At 37.2% G+C, this 21,329-nt stretch overlaps 1 protein-coding gene across 6 annotated transcripts in view; it reads left to right on the top strand.

Annotated features, from left to right (window-relative positions):
• ITSN2 (intersectin 2) overlaps positions 1-21,329 on the top strand; it is an 85,110-nt gene that overhangs the window by 31,089 nt on the left and 32,692 nt on the right. For 3 of the 6 annotated variants that reach the window (XM_030490304.1, XM_030490305.2, XM_030490309.1), the window contains exons 4-20: positions 959-1,022; positions 2,641-2,804; positions 4,090-4,287; positions 4,586-4,682; positions 6,284-6,426; positions 7,679-7,742; positions 9,682-9,819; positions 9,935-10,020; positions 10,999-11,261; positions 11,963-12,112; positions 12,322-12,462; positions 13,297-13,384; positions 13,982-14,121; positions 15,011-15,091; positions 16,836-16,972; positions 19,257-19,702; positions 20,651-20,772. In XM_030490304.1, coding sequence (XP_030346164.1) covers positions 959-1,022; positions 2,641-2,804; positions 4,090-4,287; positions 4,586-4,682; positions 6,284-6,426; positions 7,679-7,742; positions 9,682-9,819; positions 9,935-10,020; positions 10,999-11,261; positions 11,963-12,112; positions 12,322-12,462; positions 13,297-13,384; positions 13,982-14,121; positions 15,011-15,091; positions 16,836-16,972; positions 19,257-19,702; positions 20,651-20,772 — 2,522 coding nt within the window. The remainder of the gene's footprint in view (positions 1-958; positions 1,023-2,640; positions 2,805-4,089; positions 4,288-4,585; positions 4,683-6,283; positions 6,427-7,678; positions 7,743-9,681; positions 9,820-9,934; positions 10,021-10,998; positions 11,262-11,962; positions 12,113-12,321; positions 12,463-13,296; positions 13,385-13,981; positions 14,122-15,010; positions 15,092-16,835; positions 16,973-19,256; positions 19,703-20,650; positions 20,773-21,329) is intronic. The other 3 variants (XM_030490306.1, XM_030490308.1, XM_030490307.1) reach the window with 3 other exon arrangements.

Raw genomic sequence — 21,329 nt, 5'->3', positions numbered from 1 at the left:
GACTATCTGCTAATGCTCTATCTGGTGACTCCACTGCCTCTGCTTTTCATCTTTTTGGGTGAAAAAGGACCGAGGAGAAAGCGAGAACGTGTCTGTTTGGAACATGGACATCTTCTGGCTAAGTGATACATAACTCCTGCTCTGGCCACACAGCACTGGGAGGTTGTGTTTACCATGAGCTGAAAAGTATTTAGTCCTAGGGACTACCCGTAGGCCACATCTAGCTCTTACCTGCACATATGTCTGCAGGCTTCATTATTTATTCGGCAGCTGCTTGAAATGAAAGGTGGTGTATGAATATAAGGGAAGAAAGAGGTGAAAGAATAACCTGCATTCTTAGCTTGAAGCATCTGTAATTCACTCATGGGTAGGCATAAACACCATTATCCATGTTTTACTACATGTTTGTTTACAGCACGATCAGTGCCAATTGATTTGGAACTTGATATGGGTTTGCACAATAGTTCCCATTCCCTTCCTGAAATACTGAAATAGTGGATGTTCTCTGATGGACTATTATTCAGAATGTGATATTTTCCCAGATTTTCTGGGGAGGCAAATACTGGCTCAAGTTAGATTGGATAAAGGAGAAGGAAAGAAATAGCATGCTCACTGTTTCCTGTCAAAGTAATTGGGTCAGGACTAAATTTTCAGTCATTTTTACTTCTTTAAATCTTGCATCTTTTAAACTGTTGGCAGCTGTTGACTTATGACCTGTTAAAGCTTTTTATAACTATTTGAAATGACTTCTCAGAGCAAAGATTCAGGATTGCAGAACACATGGGTAGCTGACAATCGCTATCACTAAGGAAGGGGTTAGGTGGTATGAAACTGGAAAGCTTGGTATTTAGCATGCTGGTTCCTTTTTGAAACCTTGATCCCACAAGGGAGCACAGAGGTCTTCTGAAGATCTGTGTCTCTAGTGTAAAAGTCTGTCTGTCTTTCCTGTTTATCATAGGTGATCAAGCACGTAACTTTTTTATGCAGTCGGGTCTACCAGCTTCAATCCTTGCTGAAATATGGTAAGGTATTCCTTTTTCTTTTTTCCTAGGAGATGTGTAGCATTCAAATACTATCTGGTGTGTCATCTCAAAGAGGCTTTTAATGGTCGAAGTAGGAGTGTTGTCTAAATCATTATTTTAATTAAAAAGGAGTGTCTTTTTAAATATTTCTTATGATGTTAATTCAAATTGGATCATATTGAAGACAGGCTTTTTAAACTATATTAAGTGCTTGAAACAAAAAACGATGATAAATTGCAAGACTTTCATAGAGGGAGGTGCCTGTTGGGCTGCCACAAAGGTTAAGCCCTGTCGTTATATTTTTTATAAATATATATAAGAGCAAGTGGTGATAGGACATGGGGGAATGGCTTTAAACTGAAAGAGGGGAGATTTAGATGAGCTATCAGAAACAAGTTCTTCCCTGTGAGGGTGGTGAGGCCCTGGCACAGGTTGCCCAGAGAAGCTGTGGCTGCCCCATCCCTGGCAGTGTTCAAGGCCAGGTTGGATGGGGCTTTCAGCAACCTGGTCTAGTGGAAGGTGTCCCTGCCCATGGCAGAGGGTTGGAACTAGATGAGCTTTAAGGTCCCTTCCAACTTAAACCATTTTATGATAGCAACCAATGCTATAATACAGGAACTAGAAAAACACCTGTTCTTTGCAGCATATATGTGGTGATTGCAACACTTCTTAGAGAAGCCTTCACTAGAATACTGTGTTCATTTTGGGGTACTTGGTTGTTATCAAGATGTATATGTCCTAAAAGACACACAATGGAGGCTCATAATAATTAAGAATAACTCATTGTGTGGGAGTTGTGAAAGAATATTAAGGAAACTAACTAAATGCTAAGTTAGTTTCTTCTTCAGACTCCTAAATTGCCTAGAAAAGAGTGGTAAAGAATTTTTTGCGTAGGGTCTTGGGATTTTATAATGAATAGTAACAGAATGATAGACTAAATGTAGCTTAATGCTAAGTCTGATTTCTTTCCCCCCCCCTCCTAATTTTATTTACACTCCTGTGCCCAGTCCTCACATCTACTAAGATTTCATATTTTCTGTCTGACCAGAAATTCAGTCGTTTTATGTATGCACTGTTGCATATATTTTCTGCTGTCATTAAGTTTATTTGGAAAAGTGTCAGAGGAAGACGCTGTGGATATCAGGCTTAAAAAACCCTCAAGCTTTGTGAATTAATGGAGTTTTCGTAGTAGCATATAGTGCCTTTAGCAGGTTTCTGCATCGTCCTGTTTCAGATTCTTCCATTTCTTCCTTACATTACCAGACATAAATTTAAAATAATTAGCTTGGCTAGTAGCATAGAAAATAGTCGAGCAGTGGCAACAGGTATATGCGTTGAGCAGAGGACTACTGCTTTTCCAAGTGTCTTCCTCCTTTCTCAAGTTTTTAATATACAGCAACTTTCAAACTGAAGTCTGCAGTAGGCGACCAAGTGAGTAGTCAAACTTCTGAGGGTTTGAATGTTGTCAAAAGTAGAAAATCTCCAAGTGGTTGCAATAAGTTTCTTGTTTTCTTATACAAAACCAGTAAATAAATAAAAGCTTCTCATGAAGTGAAGAAGTTAAGTTTGCATTTTTTCTTTGTTGGCTTTTCTAATTGTATTTTATTTTGGTTTTAAGGACACTATCGGACCTGAACAAGGATGGAAAAATGGATCAACAGGAGTTCTCTATAGCCATGAAACTCATCAAGCTGAAATTGCAAGGACAGCACTTGCCTGCAGTTCTCCCTCCTGTCATGAAACAAACTCCAGTATTTTCGCCGCTAATGTCAGCTCGCTTTGGTACTTATGAATATATAATTACTTAGTGTGCAGAGGTAAAAATCCACAGTTAATTGCAGCCAAATGCAAGTGTTAATCTGACCATGACAGTTGAGTGAATCAGTGAAAAAAAAACCCAAGGATATTCTGATTTAGGAAATTCACAAAGTTACTTTCTTTACATTTTTGGTAATTTCATTCTTTGAGGTCATTTAGTGATAAACCTTCTGTTGAATTTTTGACATGAGATGCAAGAAGGCCATTCACATCTGCCATCCCACTTGCAGACTCTTATCTTGTAGTCTTTTTTTGTCTCCCTCCTACTCATCTAGCTATTTATACTTGGGGTTTTTAAAGTTAAACTTAGTAAAGATCAAAGTTTTGGTGGAACACTTACTTTAAATCTTTTTTCGAAATTAATCAGATTGTCTGTTTTGGTTATATGATCAATTGAATAGAATTATTTTAACTTTGTTTCCCCTTTCTGATGATGTTTTCAGATTCAGTGCATGCCTGTTAGTATTTTGTTCTTTTGTAGAACATAGTATAGGTAATGACTTGAGCTGTATTCCAAAATCAGTGCATACTTCTATGCTGAAATGAAATGTATGCATATCTTAATTACACACATGATTTAAAATACCTGCCCATTGCTAAATCTTGTGTGTTTGCATACAAGTGCATGCATTTATAGACAGCTGTGGTTGGCATATGATTAATTCCTATTAACCTTTTATCATTTCATCTGCATACAAGGGTTGTCTTCCGCAAGGCTCATCCAGTAGTTCAAGTGCCCTTAATCACTTCAGACAACTGCCTTAAAGAAACCATTTGCGTGGGTCCCTGAGTAGGGACTTTACAACAGTGTGGATTCTTCAAGGCCAGTGCTTGGAAGAGACTTAGTTCAGAAACACTATCAGCTTTTCCCTGTAGAAGGTTGTCACAACTTTTGAGTTGTACTGTAGTTCTCTCTTAGGGGCCAGACATGGAAAGGCTTGATAAAGAACTAGTTACAGCTGCAGTTACAGAAAACTAGATCTTATTCTTCTGTGAAATACTAGATAAACCTACATTGAGAATGAATTGCTCATAAGGTTTTTTTTTTAAATTAATTTTCTTCAGTATATTTTCCTCTGTGAGCTGTCTTGTCTAAACATTAGAGAAAAAGTAAATATAGACGAATTACCTATTTTAACACTGTATCTCCAGAAGCAGGCTGCTTTGTGTAGTTTCTGCGTCGCACAATGGACCCCATTTCTTGCTGGAGCCTCTGCAATATTAAATCATGAATTGTCTTTTTCTCTAGGAATGGGTAGTATGCCAAATCTGTCCATGCCAACGTCTGTGTCTACGATCACACCGTTAGCTAACATGTCTCTAACCTCCATGACTTCCATTCCTCCTTTGGTTATGTCCACTCCCCTGGTGCCTTCTGTCAGTATGTCCTCGCTGCCAAATGGGACATCTAGCATTCTACAGCCTTTGTCCACACCTTTCTCTTTAAGTAAGTATAGTAAAGTCAAGTACTTGTTTTCAGAATTGTGAATCTTGCTTTCTCTATTGCTAATTCCAGACAGGAATGCTAATATTTGAATGTCAGTTAAAAAAAAGGTAATTAAGAAATGTGGTTTTTTCCAAAGTTCACATTCATCAAATCGGTTCTAACTAGTTAACAACAAGGCGCTGATCAGCTTTTCTTATTTCTATCAAAACCTTGAGTGTTTGTTACAAAACATTACCTTATACCAGCTTGTTTTACAGTTTTTGTTTTGGTTGGTTTTTTTGTTGTTTGTTTGTTTCAGCACTGCCTCATACTGGTTCTTTAGGTCCCATGGCAGGAGGGTTTGGTGGCAGTAGTATGCAGAAGGCACAGTCACTAATCGATTTAGGATCTAGCAGGTATGAAAGTTAAGTTTTAAATGGTTGTATCGTGAGTAGTATACCTTACAAAACTTGTGGAAGATTTCTATTTTCAAAGTATATTAAAAATTATTCTATTTAATACAACCTGTCAGGTAGATTGTTTTGATATGCACAATGATATTTTCAGTAGTCTGGCAAATCTATCAGAAGTAGGAGAGGAGTTCAAATGAGAGAAAGCAGTGCCAAATAGAAGGGAAGGTAAGCTCATTAGTAAATAGAAGTAAAACTTACCAAGTGGTTATAAAAGCAATGTTTATGGATTGATGTACTCATTCATTATAGAGGGCACCATGTAATGAGCAGGCATGTATGAACAGTATTTGTTATAAATATTTATGCATTAATTTGCTTTATGAATAATACAAGATTACAAATCTTTGTAATCAGCTGCTCTGCTTCACTGATTTTGGAGCTTTGCCATAGACAGAGTGAGGGATTAGGCCTACCATTTGGCATCAAGGGAACAGTCTCCCAAAAGACAGTACAGGGGTCATCTGAGCCCAGCTCAGTTCTGGAAGGGGACTTGGAAAAGGTGCACCTTTTTTCTGCTGATACAAGGCATCTGAGGTGAACACATGTCTGTCTTCGGGCTCCTCATACAGACAGACGCTTGATGTTAGCAGATGTTCAATGAGATGATTGTAGGCGTGGTGTGTGCCTGTAATTTTGGTTTGGTTTGGGTTTTTTTTACAAAAGCTTTTCTTTGCTGGTGTTGTAGTGTTACAAGTTAGCTCTCCTTCAGTGTTACTATTGACAGCATTTTCACCATCATGTTATGTAATTCCACTGAAAGGATGTCGAGCCAGCATCAGGCTGGAAAGGCTTTGTTTCTAGAAGCATTCTTTATTGCGTTGAATAACACTGCAGATAGGTTTTTACTTGACAGAATAGGGGGTTGCCTTAAATAAGGCAGGCTGGATGCACCTGGTTTTGTCTGATCTTCAAAGATGGGACACTGTGAAAATGCTGGGACTCACAGGTAGAAGGTTTATAGGTATATCTAAACATATCACATCAGCACTATTCTGTGGAAATTGAGTGAGTTGGAAAAATTCCGTTCAGCCTGTCATTGTCACTAATAGAAAGAAGAGGTAGAGGTGGAATATAGTGACTTTAACAGCATTAGAAGCTGCTTTTGGGTGTGAGTATATCAGGTAACTTTTTATGCTTATGGTTATTTGTTTGCATACATCTTAAAATTACTTTGACGTCTGCCCCATGCTTCAGTGCCCTTGTAAACATTCTTATGAAATTCGAGATGTTTTCCTGTAGTTTTATATAGTATTATTTAGCAGTGGTGGACTGATGACCTATGTGGCATTAGTGCCTGTGATACCAAGGGAACAGGATCTTGACTTCAAGAGTTTTCTTTTAGATATGTGTCCCTATTTTCACAGTGAAATTCCGTAGTAGTGTTGAAAATATTTATAGCACGTTAGCAGAGGTAAAACTTTGTGGAAGTTGTTTCACATTACCAGAATATATATTTTCTGTTCCAATGCCTCTTTATTAACCCAAATAACTTAGAATTATTTCTCTATCTCTTTTTCTTTCCTTTTTTTTAAATTCTTTTACAGTTCAAATTCTTCCTCTAGTGCTTCACTAGCTGGGAATTCACCAAAGATTGTATCCTCGGACTGGGCGGTCCCTCAGGTCTCCAGATTAAAATACAGACAGAAATTTAACAGTCTTGATAAAAGTATGAGTGGATATTTATCAGGTGAGTATAGCATTTGATATGGAGTGGGAAAACCAGCAGTGTTTTCTGCCTCTGGAATGTCACAGGCTGAGGGATGGAACCCCGGCTTGGTGTTTGACTTGCATATGAAATAAAAAGCTGAAATTGTTGATATTCAGACCTATGCAGGAGAAAGCAGATTTCAGCTACTGGTCCCAGTCAGCCAAGAAATGAAAATAACCATCAGTTTACTGGCTTGGGCTCTGTGTTAGACCTGGGGGAGTCTGAGGAGACAGAAGTCTCCCCAGGTAGACTGAAGCTACAGCAGCTGTCAAGGGGAAGAAGATAAGAGTAATAATGGTGGCATCTCACTAAAAGAGCCTGAGAACCAGGCTGGGGAAGTTAGCTCCGTAAAGTCAACAGTCATTTTCCAAGCATCACTCTTTGGACTGAGGCTCTTTCTTAGGACTTTATAAAATAGGGGACATGTAACAATCATTTTTTGTGCCATGTGCTCCTATGTAGATTTATTAGTAATTGCTTAGATATTTGGGCTCTATCTTTTCAAAGAAAGCAGTTTGGGAAGGACAGAAGGACACTGGTACTGCAGCCATTCATTTCAAAAGTAATTTAAGGGAGTCGTTCTTTGTTGATTTTCAGTGACGTTTGTGTTGTGCCAGAGCATTATGGTCATTTTGGAAGACTTCACACAAAGTTAATACAAGAGTAGAGTTTTGTTAAAAAGTTCTTATAAAACTGGATTACTTACTGCAATGCAGAGTAGAGCACTGGCCAAGAGGTTAGTAGGTGTAAAGTCAGTGTGTATGTCTGTAGCTGACTACATTTCCTATTTTAAATAAGCACTTACCAAGAAAGGGACTCGGTGCTTTTTATCTCATTCAGTTGATTTTGGGCTGAAGGTTTCATTGACCTGTCCAGAAAGGTACATGGTTCTTTACTATCAAAGGAAAGCTTTCAACTGTGCTAGCTCAAGATTAGGTAGGCAGTTGGCTGTGCTTTTGTAACACGTGTGGAGATTACCATAAATATCAATTTTTCATTAGGTGCTCTTGAGTGTAAAAAAAATATACACAAATATTTACATCTTTATTGTGTTCAGGTTGTAAAGCCCATTGTTACACCTGGAAGTAAAGCCAACTGTCAGCCACTGATGAAAGTGGATTAGATTAATACTAAAAATAAACATGCCCCAGTTCATGACCCATTTTTTGCTACATGTGAATCTTTGTTCCAAGTGTTTATTTTTATTAGAATCTTTTACATTTTCACTAAGGATTTCAAGCAAGGAATGCCCTTCTGCAATCAAACCTTTCACAGACTCAGCTGGCTACTATTTGGTAAGTTTAGTTACTGATTATGAATTCAGTGTGTTTATGGTGTTGAGAGGAAATGTACTTTATTAAATAAGATATTGTAAAAGGAAACCATAGATTTAAAATCACAAACTGAAAGTAAGGTACTACTTAAACTAGTTTTTGAATTAGTTCTCTTTCAAAAGATACCTTGACTTCATATATTTTTTCATTCTTTTTGTTTGTTAAACTCCATATAATAGTGCTGATACTAATTACAGTTTTTGATTCAGTGATGTACTAGTTTAACTGAGATGAGAGTTTGTTTGTTTTAGAAGTAGGATTCAGAGATCATAGAATCATAGAATTGTTAGGGTTGGAAAGGACCTTAAAATCATCTAGTTCCAACCCCCCTGCCATGGGCAGGGACAAATCAAGCTTGTTCATTTTAAAATATGGAGGAAGATTTAAAATGAAGTTACCTTTCAGCTTTTTAGAGTTTTACTGCGGTTCTCATAAAGATATCTGCATATTACACATTTGTTAAGACTTGCCTTTACTGTGATGATGGAAGTGGTTACAGTTGTCCGAAAGCTTGAATAATCTGCTCTGCTGGATTATGCCTTCAGACGTAACTCAATGTTACACATAAAATATACTGGCTGAGCAGAATTCACAATAGCTTGGCGCTTTACACCTCTTTCCGAGTTCCCTTTCTTCTTCCTCTTTATCTCAGGACAGTCATTTGTTTGTGTCTAGCAGCAGCAAGCTGAAATATTCCTTATATTTGTTCAACTTGTTTGATTTTATGCTGTGAAAGTAAAACGGAGTGTCAGATTGTATTCCCCTACTCTGGAGTACAGGGAAATGAAGCAGGTGTATAATGACTGTTTCCCTCCTGGGTGCCTAGCCTGAAACGTCAGTAACTCATGTGAGAAGGTCTGTGTAGCCCTGTAGAGAGGATTAACAGCCCAAGTTTCAGTTTTGCCCAAAGCACGGAATTACCAATATTTCTACTGGGGTGCTGTATTCATGGTAATTACTGTAATGGTATTGTTATGTGTGAATAGTGCTGGTCTGTGAACATAATAAAAATCCCGTTTCATCATCTCCTGCTTTTGTTTTTCACTGTGGTGTGTGTGGGGGGAGTGTGTGTGATGTGGGGTTTTTGTGTGTTTTGTTGTTTCCTTTTTGATTTTAGCAGGGTTTAGGGTTTTTTTTAACTGCTCCCATTTTTTTTTTTTTTTTTTTTTCCCCCCTGACTAGCAGTTATTTTATAAGTGTTAAACTTCAGTGAGGTCTAAGGACACATTCCTGCAGTTGTATCTGCACAGATAGTTCTTTGAGAAAGGTTCCTGTTTTCTTGCCTGCATCTCTGGAAACATTTCACTGGTTTACCCCCACCACATGCACCACCCCAGTTGTGTGGAATGCATTTTTTAGGCTAATCATACAATTGTGTGGTTTGCCCTCTTCTTAAAGAGGGTAGGTGATCTTTTTCCTACCCATTGCAAGGTACTCTGGGGCAGCTCACATCTTCCCTCCACTGTCAAGAAGACACAAGGGGGAAAAAGAATTCTATGCAAAGGTTCCTGTTGTAGAATTTGCTGTAATTTTATGTAATGTTTTGTTTAATTCAAAAAGTATGGAAAAGTGGTTTCTAGCATTTTCAGCTAGTTGAGAATGATGCTGGATTCTCTTCCCAGTTCTTCTCTTGGTGATGCAGTAAATCAAGAGATGTCTCTTAACCTTTCCTATCCTTTTGGTATATTTTATGAAAATGTCTGAATAGCAGTACATTATTAAACAAAATAATATCTCCCTTCATGAACTATTCATGTTATTAATTGTAATAATTTTTACCAGGAGATTTCAGAGGAATTTTCTATTTTAAAACTAATTTTTATGGTAAATTGTTTCAGCTGTCATTTGTGAATGATTGTGATGTTTGGTTCTAATTATTATTGTTGTTAAAACTGTGCAGGTCACTAGCTGATATTGATGGAGATGGACAGCTGAAAGCTGATGAGTTTGTGTTAGCCATGCACCTAACGGATATGGCCAAAGCTGGGCAACCTCTGCCGCTGACTCTGCCTCTTGAACTGGTACCACCTTCTTTCAGGTACATCACTGAGGGCAGTGAAACATAATACATGTTCAATAGAATTATTTTTTTTATTCAAAGAAAAGAACTATGTTATTTCTCTAACAATGGTGGGGTGGTTTTTTTCAACCAGGAGTGGAAAACATACTGAAAATATAAATGGAACTCTGCCATCTTACCAGCCTGTGCAAGAGGAAGAGCCACAGAAAAAACAACCAGGTAAAATAGGGTTCACATTCTTAATATATAGGGCTGTCTTTGAAGGGCACTGAAACATTCAAAAAGTGGAAGACAATCAAATCGCTAGGGAGCTACATTTCAGAAGATAGGTCCCTTTTAACTTGGATGGTAGGAAGGTTGTTAAGTGGATGTAGACAGCCTATTACATCTAATAGGATTGAAAGGGCAGAAATAAGGGCTGTTTTTAGCTGCAGGAAAGGAAAAGTGTGCTGATTAATAATGTATTTTAAATAAGAAATCCTTCATGGCCAAATACTGCCATGCTACTGCAAATTTTTTTTTCAGTTGAAAGTTCTGGACATTACTTTGTTCTGGACATTTTGGAAGCAGGGGGTTCCAATGTAGTTTAATTCTCTGGAAACTAGATGCAACTTGCAGGTAACACAGACTCTACTGTTTACTCCCTGATGCTACCACCGAAGGTCTCTTACATGCACACTGCAAGACATGACTTGCCTCTCTTTTTGGAAGAGTAGTTGCTGGGAGCCTAAACCATTCCTTTGTATCTCTTTTTATCCTATGCTGCAGTAATTGAACTTGATCCTGTGGTTTTTTCTGCTGTTTTTAACTCCAGGAACTCTTACAGGGAACACCCTTAAAAACTAAGCTCTTTCTCCTTGTGTTAATGTTTCTTGCACAGTGGAAAACCTTTTTAGCAGAATATAGTCTTTTCCTAGCTTATAAAGTCTGTTCTTTTATGTTTCCTCTAAAATTCAAGTAATTTTCTTGGTCAGTTTTAAACTACTCCCCCCACATTGGAATAGTCTTAGGAAAATTTAAAGGTATTTTTGAAAAGAAAAATAGTACTTTAACAAATGCAACATGCTTATATCATCCATGACCCAACAACCTGAGCTTGCCAGAAAGAAAGTATCTATGTTTACTGGCATAATCAAGGTACTTGTTTGAGAGCAGTGTTTTGCACGGAACAGAAATAACTACCTTTCTTTATTTTAGTGACATTTGAGGACAAAAGGAAAGCCAACTATGAGAGGGGAAATGTGGAGCTGGAAAAACGCCGTCAGGTCCTGTTGGAACAGCAGCGGAGAGAGGCTGAACGTAAGGCTCAGAAAGAAAGAGAAAAACAAGAGCAAAGAGAGAGGGAACGCCAAGAAGTGGAACGGAAAAAACAACTCTTTCTGGAAAAACAGCGGGAGAGACGACAAGAGTTGGAAAGACAAAAGGAAGAAGAGAGGAGGAAAGAAATAGAAAGACGGGAGGTTGTTTTCTTGAAATTATTTTTTTTAATGCTTTAAGGAATATGTACGTGCATACAGTGCTCACTTGGCAGAGCATGCAGGGTTTGAATGCTGGCCTGGGTTCTGTCTCCTCACGTGGCCATTGGCAGGTTGGCTTAGACCATTATTTTTGTCTGAAATCATTGTGTCTGTTGTAAATGAATCAAGTGTTGGTATAGGTTGAAGATTTTCAGGTACTTCATAGGACAGATGCGGTTTTCTTGATAGATTTCTTGGATTTGTGCAAAAATCTGCAAGCCAAACAAGATTGTACTGAATTCATAATTGATAATATTCTGATAGTTGAACTTGAGACAAACTTGCTTCTATTTGTTGTCTCAGCCATGCGTAAGACTTACTTGCATATTTTATGTATAAAATACTCAAAGCAGGTTATGAGCAATATCTGTCAATGTGCTAATTTATTAGCATTATTCCATGCTAAACAGACTTTCACTCTGAATTATGTAGCTTTTCTTCATCCAGAGTGAAGAGCATGGCATGAAGAATCTTATAGGATAACTTCCTCCATTCTTTGATGCTGAAATATATAAGACCACTTTTCAAAAGACAGTATGTTGCGTTGCCGTTATGCTATTTAGAAACAGAGCACATTATATTAAATCGTGGTCTCCGAGTTCTGCATCTCCGTTATAATTTAAGGCAGTGTAACTTTTCCGCAGGCAGCGAAGCAAGAACTTGAGCGCCAGCGACGATTGGAATGGGAAAGAATTCGTCGCCAAGAACTTCTTAATCAACGTAACAGGGAACAAGAAGAAGTTGTCAGGTTGACCTCTAAAAAGAAGAGCCTGAATCTTGAATTAGAAGCCCTGGTAAGACAGAAGTTTCACTACACATCTTGAAACACAGTATTTTAAAGTATGTACATCTTAGAATCTACATTAGTGACCCACTAGAGTTTTTCACTGTTTTGGATGAGGAATCTCAAGCAGGTAATTTGTGTTGTTTTGAAGAATTGAACATAAACTAATCTGCCCACAGATTTAGTATGTGGTATAATTGGTATTTGATTTCTTTGTAGACAGACAAACATCAGCAAATCTCAGGCAGATTGCAAGATATTCGAAGCAAAAAGCAAATTCGAAAAACTGAACTGGAGGCTTTAGATAAGAAATATGACCAAGGGATCATGGAAGTTAACCAACTACAACAAGAGCTTCAGGTTTGTAACTTCCTGTTAAGCTTGTGGTTTTCCTTTACTTCCTATTCTGTGTTTCCATAATGCTGTTCATAATACATCCCCGTAAGGAGGAATAGTGAATCAGATTATAGTGGAGAGAGGAAATCGGCAAGGTTGTCAACACTGCAGAGGTTTTTAGTTTTATTTGTATTAAAGAAATAGTTATATGGATTACAATAAGCTGATAGTGGTATGAGGACAGTTGTCAAAACCTCAGCTGTTCCTTTGTGAATCAGTAATAGTGATTTCTGTTTAATTATGAGTTATTTTATGGCTCCAGACTCAAATTGTTATGAAGAATGTTTTTCTATATGCAGAGCAAGTTGGTCTTTTGGGTTGAATTACCTTGCTGCTTTTTTTTTTTCTTTTACTAGCAAGACATGAATTATTTCAAATCAGTTGACCACCATAAATCACTCTTTACTACACTTTTGTGTAATGTTCATTCACATCAGGGAAACTTCTTTTCGTATTCCTCTGTGTCATGGTGTAACTGTTAGGCTTGGGGCAGGCAACTTAAGTGTTCTCATGATAGTATTTGCACTTATAGCATGTCCATTTTTTTTTTTCAGCTATGTTAATGCTTTTTGTTCAAAACTCATTCAATTTTAATAGTATAATTTATATTACACTATAATTTATTTATAATATAAATACTATTAGAGTATGGAAGTAATTTTTTGCTCTACTCCATAATGGTAACTTGCATCCATGTCATTAACATGAATTGAAATTATGTTTGAAAATCTACCTATTTGTTCTTACTGATTTATAAACAATATTAAAAATTTGTTATGTTCTCGTCAATATCTACAGGAGTATCAGAATAAACTAATCTATTTAGTTCCTGAAAAGCAGTTGTTAAGTGAAAGAATTAAAAATGCTCAACTTGAAAACACTCAAAGTAAGTACCTGCAAATGAATTCTCTTCTGATTGCTGGCTCTTCATCACTTGTAAAAAATGCTGAATGATGCAGAGGCGTTAATCACACCTTGACTTTTCAATTAGTGCCATTTTAGTATTGTTTCATCTGCATTCCCTTATTTCCTTCATGTTCTAAGTAAGGGGCAAACAAACACATTTTTCTCAAGAAGGCACAGTTTTTGCTTGGAACTTTAAACAGACTATACAGCCCACAGATACTATTACACCTTGTCTAATACTGTAAACTCAAGGAAGTTTTATGTAAAATTTCCACTGGTCCTAATGTCAAAGCCCACTAGAAGTCCCTGTCTAGAGAAGCTTCCTATGGATTGGTGTGATACATGGAAAAAAATAAAAGACAACTTGCAAATTATTCTGTATTTATTACATGTAATACCTGTATGTCCCAGTTAGACATTGGGGCCATTTCTTCTTTGTGTTGTATACAAATAGAAAGGTAATTCAAGGCATTTTTGTGAGAAAAGAGGTTGGGAAGGTGTGTGTATATTAGGAAAATAATAAGACAATTAGTGAAAACAGAAATCCCTGTAAAACTGCTTGTCTTTCCTTATGCAGGTACAGGAATCAGTTCGGTGCACGAAAAGTCCCTAGAAAAGGAAGAATTATGCCAAAGACTTAAGGAACAGCTAGACGCCCTTGAGAAAGAAACTGCTTCTAAACTTGCTGAAATGGATACCTTTAACAGTCAGCTTAAGGTACATGCATTATCTAAATACTTAGTCTTAAGTTTCTTTTATTTCTCCATCCAGTCACACAGATTGGTGGCAATCCTACCGGGCTTCCAAAAAGCTTTCCCCAACTTCCAGTGTGGAATAAGAATTACCAAAAGGCTTGGAGTAAATAATGCAATAAAAATGTACTTAAAACTATTGCTAACGTACTAAAATATGAATCTCTTGCTAATCATCGCTTTGCATGAATCAACTTTTGCTCACTCTCAACTTTTGCCTTCTAGAATATCTTTTGATTTAAAAGTTATGTTTTTCAGGCCTTTGCAAATTCTGTTCTTACAGTACTGTGGTTATATTGGCTGCTGGTTTTGAATTGTGGACTGAACATTTAACTTTTATTGAAAGCAGTACATGGTTTCATAGTGCATTGTACAAGATATGGTAGCAGACTAAGGTATTGTCCTAAAAGTAAGCATAGGCCTCTTGTTTGTGTAGAAGTTAAGAAATACAGACCACTAGCCCTCAAGGTGTTTTTGTTCCAGAGGCAACTCTTGACTTGTCTAAAACTGGGTACAACTCGCAGGCAGGGTAGCATGCATCCACTTAACTTTATGTGCCAGCTTACTCCTAGTGGCACTGATGTGAACTTTGTTCTTAAGTTATGGATTTATGCTGGGCGAGCGTGAGGGCTCTGCACTCTCCAATAAAAAGAACACAAAGAAAATTTCGTAAACATTTAAGGAGTTTCTTTTCTTTTTAAAAAATGGCTGCATATAACATGCTTTTTTAGTTACTTGTTTATTGCATGGCTTGCTGTGTTCAGTGGCTGCTTCCACAATTCAGTCATCCCTAAAATATGTTTTCAAAATACAATGCAAAGATTAATTGGCTTTTTATCTGCCTTATCTTGCAGTGTGAGAATATGGATGATTCTGTTCTTCAGTGCCTTTTGTCTCTGCTAAGCTGTCTCAACAACCTCTTCCTCTTACTTAAGGTTATTTTCTAATCTTTGGCTTTTTTGGTTTTTAATTATTTCGCAATTTTGCTCTGCTTACCCTTTCTGTTTGGATGTATAACTTCTATTAAATATATTTTCCTAAAAGATAATTGATAGGCTCTTTTCGTTTCTGCTAGCTTTAACATCCTCTTAAAAATTTTTCCTACCTGCTTAGAAATCCAAACTACAAAATACCAATAGCCATTTTATTTCTTACTAGACTGTTCACTAGGTTGCTTTACCCAGGTATTTTTCTTTTTAGTTCAGGTAACATTAACAAAAAAATTACTGTCTTAGATGGAAACAGTGTCTCTCCCGCTTTTCCATCTGTTGCTCTCTACCTATATCCGTACATCTTAAACTGTGAGTCAGGTATATGAATTCTAGTCCAAGTTTAAAAGCCTAGAAATAGCAATAATATCCAGAATATGATACGGCAAGCGCAATGCTATTAAACCTCCAGATTAACCCAGTACTAAACCCTGCTTGCTGTTTTTCCTCAACACTGCTTTTGTCTGCCCAGGTCAGAAATCTGACTTTGAGAATGATTTATGGGGAAGGGGGGGAGGGGAATCAGAATTACTTAGCTGACCTTTCCATTTTGCATAAAGGTTATTCTGTCCTGAAATCAAAGATATGAGAGTTTTTATAATGCAGGTGTATTTCCACAGTGATCCTCAAATTCTATGCAAAATTAGAAGGAAAAAGTATTTTCATCTGAATGCGTTTGGGGAAAAATTGTGGTCAGTTGCTTGATTTAGTTTGTTGCTACAAAAGCTTTCACTTTTATCTTGCCCTTTTCATATAAATTGCACTGTATCTCTTAGGCAACATGGTTGGTAGAGGTGCATATGATAGTGGAAATAGATTATTCTCAATTGCTTTATTTGCATTTATGAGATCAGATATGAAAAGTCAGGGTATACATGTTGCATTTTTCAGTGTGTATCAGTAGGATTCCTAAGGAAAAATAATATAGCATCTTACAGATGTTTTGTAGCATGGTGAAGTACAATCTAAAGTAATTCTATTATTGTTGACTTACTTTTTTTCTCCTATAAATCTCATTATCCCAAAGATTCATGCTGATTTTTCTGCTGTGAAAAAGTTTGTTATCAGAGGGAGATGGAATAAGAATTGAAGGATGTGTTCAAAAGAGAAAAATTGTGAAGTTTACAAATGCAGGGAAACTCCAGTCTGAGTTAGTGTCTTTAGGCTATGGCTTCCCACAGGGGTAAGCCTGCTGGATATTTCTATAAAGTTTTTCTGATTTAAACATGGGACTGATCCTTCAGGAAGCATCACAAAAGGAGCACCCTACAGAAGGGATGCATTCTCGCGTTTATGGTATTGTGTTGGTTTTCAGTTGAAGTCTGACTCCTACTGTTTATTTAAAATATGCTTCATTGCCTTCTGCGCCCTTAGATAATGTTGTGTTTGAGCACTCAGTTTTATATCTTTCCTTCTCTTCTGTCATATTTGCCATTTCCAGCAGGTGTATGACTGGAAGGGCTCTTTGAAAGCCTGAGTTACATCAAAGGCTTTGCAAACTTGCCATCTACTTTTATACTTCTGTTTATTTGACTTTTCTTTACAGTGACCTCCAAGGACTATTAATAACTTAATATTACGTTGTCCATTTGTGTTAAAACTTGGTTCACAAAAAATTAAATGCCTGAATGCTTTTCTTGCAAGATTGGCTTTGTTCCTTTTGATGTACTTCATTGTGTTTCCTCCTTAGGACCTGAGAGAAAGTTACAGCACACAGCAATTAGCCTTGGAGCAGCTCCACAGGATCAAACAGGACAAAATAAGAGAGGTGGAAAAAAGAAGAGCTGAACTTGCACAGAAAAAGCGACTGGAAGATGAGGCTGCAAGGTACCTGATACTGAACGTATCAGTCTTGGAGTTTTTAAAGCAGAATAATGCTGTGGTGGCTTTTAAGATGCTGATTGTATTAAATGAGAGGTCTAATCAGTAAAAATATATCCTGTTGAGTTCCCTTAAAGGAAACGTTTTATATGGAGTACCACTGGTATAGGATGGTTTGAATTTACTCTTTCCAGTCTGTTTTTATCTTCTTCTTATAAAAAAACCCCAAAAACTTATAATTGAGTTTTGATGGATAAATAAACCAAGTAGTCACTTTGCTATTAAGATTTTTGCTCCTTTAATAGGTAATCTTCACACATTTAAAATTCCTCATACATTTTGACTTGTTTTGCTAGCATCTGTCCTATTTCCTTAAAAGCACTTCTGACTGAACAGTTAATAGGCTTTTGTTATGTGTATACAGACAGTTGTGAGATTGATAATTAATAAGAAGGTAATTGCTTAATTCCGATGTTAATCTTAAAAGCTGGATGAGTGATCGAGCTTTGAGTTTTAAATTTGGTTCCTTTTTTTAGGAGGACAATAGGAAATTCAAACACATTTTTGAGAGGATCATCCCTGCACCTATATGATGCTGTTTTTTTTCAGCCCAGCCTTGTATCAAGCACTCAAACTTTTATCATCCTTACCTCTTAGTTTCACATGGTCTTGTTCCCAGCTAGTTTCGTTTTCTTTTGTTTCACTGATTAAGAAACCATAGTTTCTAGGGTTTGATTCTGGCTGTTTTAAAATGACAGTCTGTTTTTCCTCTCTCCAGACCTTCTGCTATCAGCTACTTGTTTTGGGTTTAGCAGCCCTGGGTTGAAACAGTGCCAGAGAGGGTGGATGAGCACACTTACTGAGCAGTCCTCAGATCAAAATTGCTTTGATGTACTAGTTTTGACTTCTCATTCAGAGAATTGTTGTGTTTTCTCTTTTTAATTTGAGAGAGATCTTCAGTGATTCATATTTGCTTTGACTGTTTTTAATGAAGCAAAGCTAGTGACCTTGTAGTGTATGCAATTCATGGTCTCAACTCAAGACAGCATTTTTCTACAACAGTGTGATGGAGTTTCACAACAATTGTGACAGTTCCTTTAAGAGAACCATATACCATATGTATAGGGATATCCCATTAATTTTTCTGTTGAACATAGCTATATGATAGAGTAAAAACATTTCTGCACAGCTCCCACTAGATCTTGTCCTTGAAAACACAATAAAATGACCATCAGATGAGTGGACCTCACAGTGAGTTTATGAAGCAGTCTCCTCTGGGTATGGTCTCTCCTCAACAGCCTCTTCAGAAGGTGGCCCAAAGGGTTAGGTCTGCACTTTTCAGAAGAAAGATCTTGACAGCTAAAATACAATTATTTTTAAGCATGTTGAATTGGGTAATAACTTCTTTGGACAGATGAGGCGCAGGATAAAATCTGAATAATTTCAGAGAATACAGTCAGGTTTCCAGATTCTGTCTGCTGAAGAGTGGGGCTGTGGTGAGGGTAAGTGTATTGAATGGATTACAGCTGTCAAAGGCAAAAAATTTAAGCAGCAAAGATCAGTAGGCAAAGGCTATTTTTTCTGTATGCACCAGAGTGAATTTTGTTACTAATCTGTTTGGAAATCATAGTTTCCTAGGATTATAGAATGGTTTGGATCGGAAGGGACCTTAAAGCTCATCTAGTTCAAACCCCCCTCCCACAGGCAGGGACACCTTCCACTAGACCAGGTTGCTCCAAGCCCCGTCCAACCTGGCCTTGAACACTGCCAGGGATGGGGCAGCCACAACTTCTCCGGGCAACCTGTGCCAGTGTCTCAGGTTCACACTGAGTGTTCACAGGGAAGAATTTCTTCCAAATATCTAATCTAAATCTCCCCTCTTTCAGTTTAAACCCATTCCCCCTTGACCTGTCACTACAATCCAGTAATGAGATATGGATACTACCTTGGTGGACAGCTTAAAACCACCTTTGTTCAATTAACAAATCACTTCTTCCACATCAGGATATAGGTGAACAGAAGTGTTTGTGGAAGCACTGCACAAGTGCACACATGCCAGTGTTTTTCTACCAAGAATTTTAATCCATTTGTTATTTTTATGTGAAATACAGTGGCATTCATGTTAAGACAAAGCATGGTGTCCTGCTAAAGAGCTTACCACCCAGAGAGGAGAGCGATCAATGTCATAGACTCAGTTTTACTGACAAATGCAGTCGATTACTCTATGAACACAATCTCATTCATTTTTATCTGAACATTCTCCTACGTCTCTCTCATTCTTTTCTTTCAGGAAAGCAAAACGGGAGAAGGAGAACAGATGGCAGGAAAACATCCGAAGGGAAGAGGAAGAGAAAAAGAAGCAAGTGGAGGAAGAACGAATGCAGGAAAAAGTTCAAGAAAAGCTGAAAGCTGAAGAAGCAGTTGCTTTGATGAGGGAAAGGGAAAATAAACAACAGTTTTATGCAGAGGAAGAGAAAAATAGGCAAGCCACGATCTTGAGGGAGACAGAACAGCAAAGGCATAGGCAACTGGAAGAAGACAAAAGAAAGCAAGAACAAATTGCAAGAGAGGCTGAGGAGAGGCGTAAGCAGAGTGAAGAAATAAAGAAGATAAAAGAAGTGACCAACTCTCAAGAGATGGAGAAACACACTTCTAAATTAAACATAACTGAGAAGTTTGCAGATCTCTTGAAACCAACAGAGGGTAAAAGTCTTAAGCCACCCTGGAAAAATGAAGGTAATCTTAGTCTGTTAGATTTTTGCTTTAATGGTTCTCATTTTCCTAAGCATTTTGTCATTCTTAAAATGTTGTATTATTATTAATGTGACACTATGGCAGGCTTATTGTCTAAAATAGTATTTAAAAAAAAAAAGAAACAATGTTTCATGTCTTCAGTTAGTTTTAAATCATCCTGTTAACTTCGGTGCTGAAAACTCATAGAAGTAACCTGTGACTGATTACAAATCTTCCAGTGATGCTGGTCAATAAATCACAGATGCTGGAAACAGTAGTAGGATCTAACTGTAGTTGTGGGACTTTCAAAAATAATGGTTTAACAATATTTTTGCTAAAGGCAGTTTTGATTAGTTCCCTCTTTCATTAGTTCTGTCAGTTTTCATTAGCCACTTTTATCACTGAGTTCAGCAAGAACCAAATTAGAACAGTGCTGAAAGATATTTGCACACTTCAGCTATACCTTGTAAAACATTAGCAATGTCAATCACAGACCAGGAACAGAGGTGCAAAGAAAATAGGACTGATATTTTGCTATTTTAGATTTCTAAGTAAAACCTTCACACATGCTGCTGAACCCTTACTGTTTCAACAGTGGTATCTTTTTGACTTGGATAATTATAGTTGTGTTAAATGTGACTATATTAAAGCAGTGGCTTAGCCAGAGCAGTTTGGCAAGGGAAGATGAGAAGATAAAGATGTAATTTTTTTGCTTCAGAAGACAATGCATTTTAGTGCTTCTGTTACATTTACTGTGATTTGCATGTTAAAGTCTTGCACTTCATGTATCCCATTGGCCTGCTGTAGCTGGTGATCTCCTTTGATACTTGCGTGGGGGCAGGAACTGTTCTCATCTTATATTCATACCTGTTGCTTAGAATGATGGGGCTTCAACTAGATGCATGTCTTTTAGCTGAGTTAAAATGGTAACTAATTTTCTTACCCTTTCAGGCACTGCATTTAGTGTCTCAGAGTCTAGGAATTCAATTGCCTTGGTAAATTACAGAGCTTTATATCCATTTGAAGCAAGGAATCATGATGAGATGAGCTTTAATACTGGGGATATAATTCAGGTAAGATTTGCCATTCACATTTAACTTGCAGAAATCCCACCCCCTTCCTTGGCCTTGAGATACACAACGTCTTACGTGTCAAAAGCATTACATTGATACATTTTAAAGCTTATTCAAAATTTAAATTGGATTGCCCTTTTTTTTTTTTTTAAAAACAAATAAAATTAGGATTAGTTCAGCCAAAATCTTTCTTTGGATTTTACATATCCTAGATGTGTTGAGATTCTGCTTAAAATAACAATAGTGAATGGTAAACGTAAGCTTTCCAAAATTAGTAGATCGGGAATGATATAGTTGTTGGAGTTTATTGTACATGTACAGGTTGGCCTTTAAGTGTCTGCTTGAAATATGAACATAGTAAATAGAGGCATGAATTAGTAATTAATGGCATTCGAATTAAAATAAAAGTAGTTATTTAACAAGTAGATGTGAAAAGTTCTTCTGAATCTTAATACTGTTTTCTAATGTATTGTTAACATTGACTTCTGCCTCTTGTTGGCTGGTCCTTTATACATGGTCCCTCAGGCAGACATATACAGCAGTTCATTTTGTGTCCA

This window comes from Strigops habroptila, chromosome 6 (genome assembly GCF_004027225.2).
Source record: "Strigops habroptila isolate Jane chromosome 6, bStrHab1.2.pri, whole genome shotgun sequence".
NCBI lineage: Eukaryota > Metazoa > Chordata > Aves > Psittaciformes > Psittacidae > Strigops > Strigops habroptila.
Note: the sequence above shows the minus strand (reverse complement) of the source record. Positions and strands in the feature narration are given on the sequence as shown.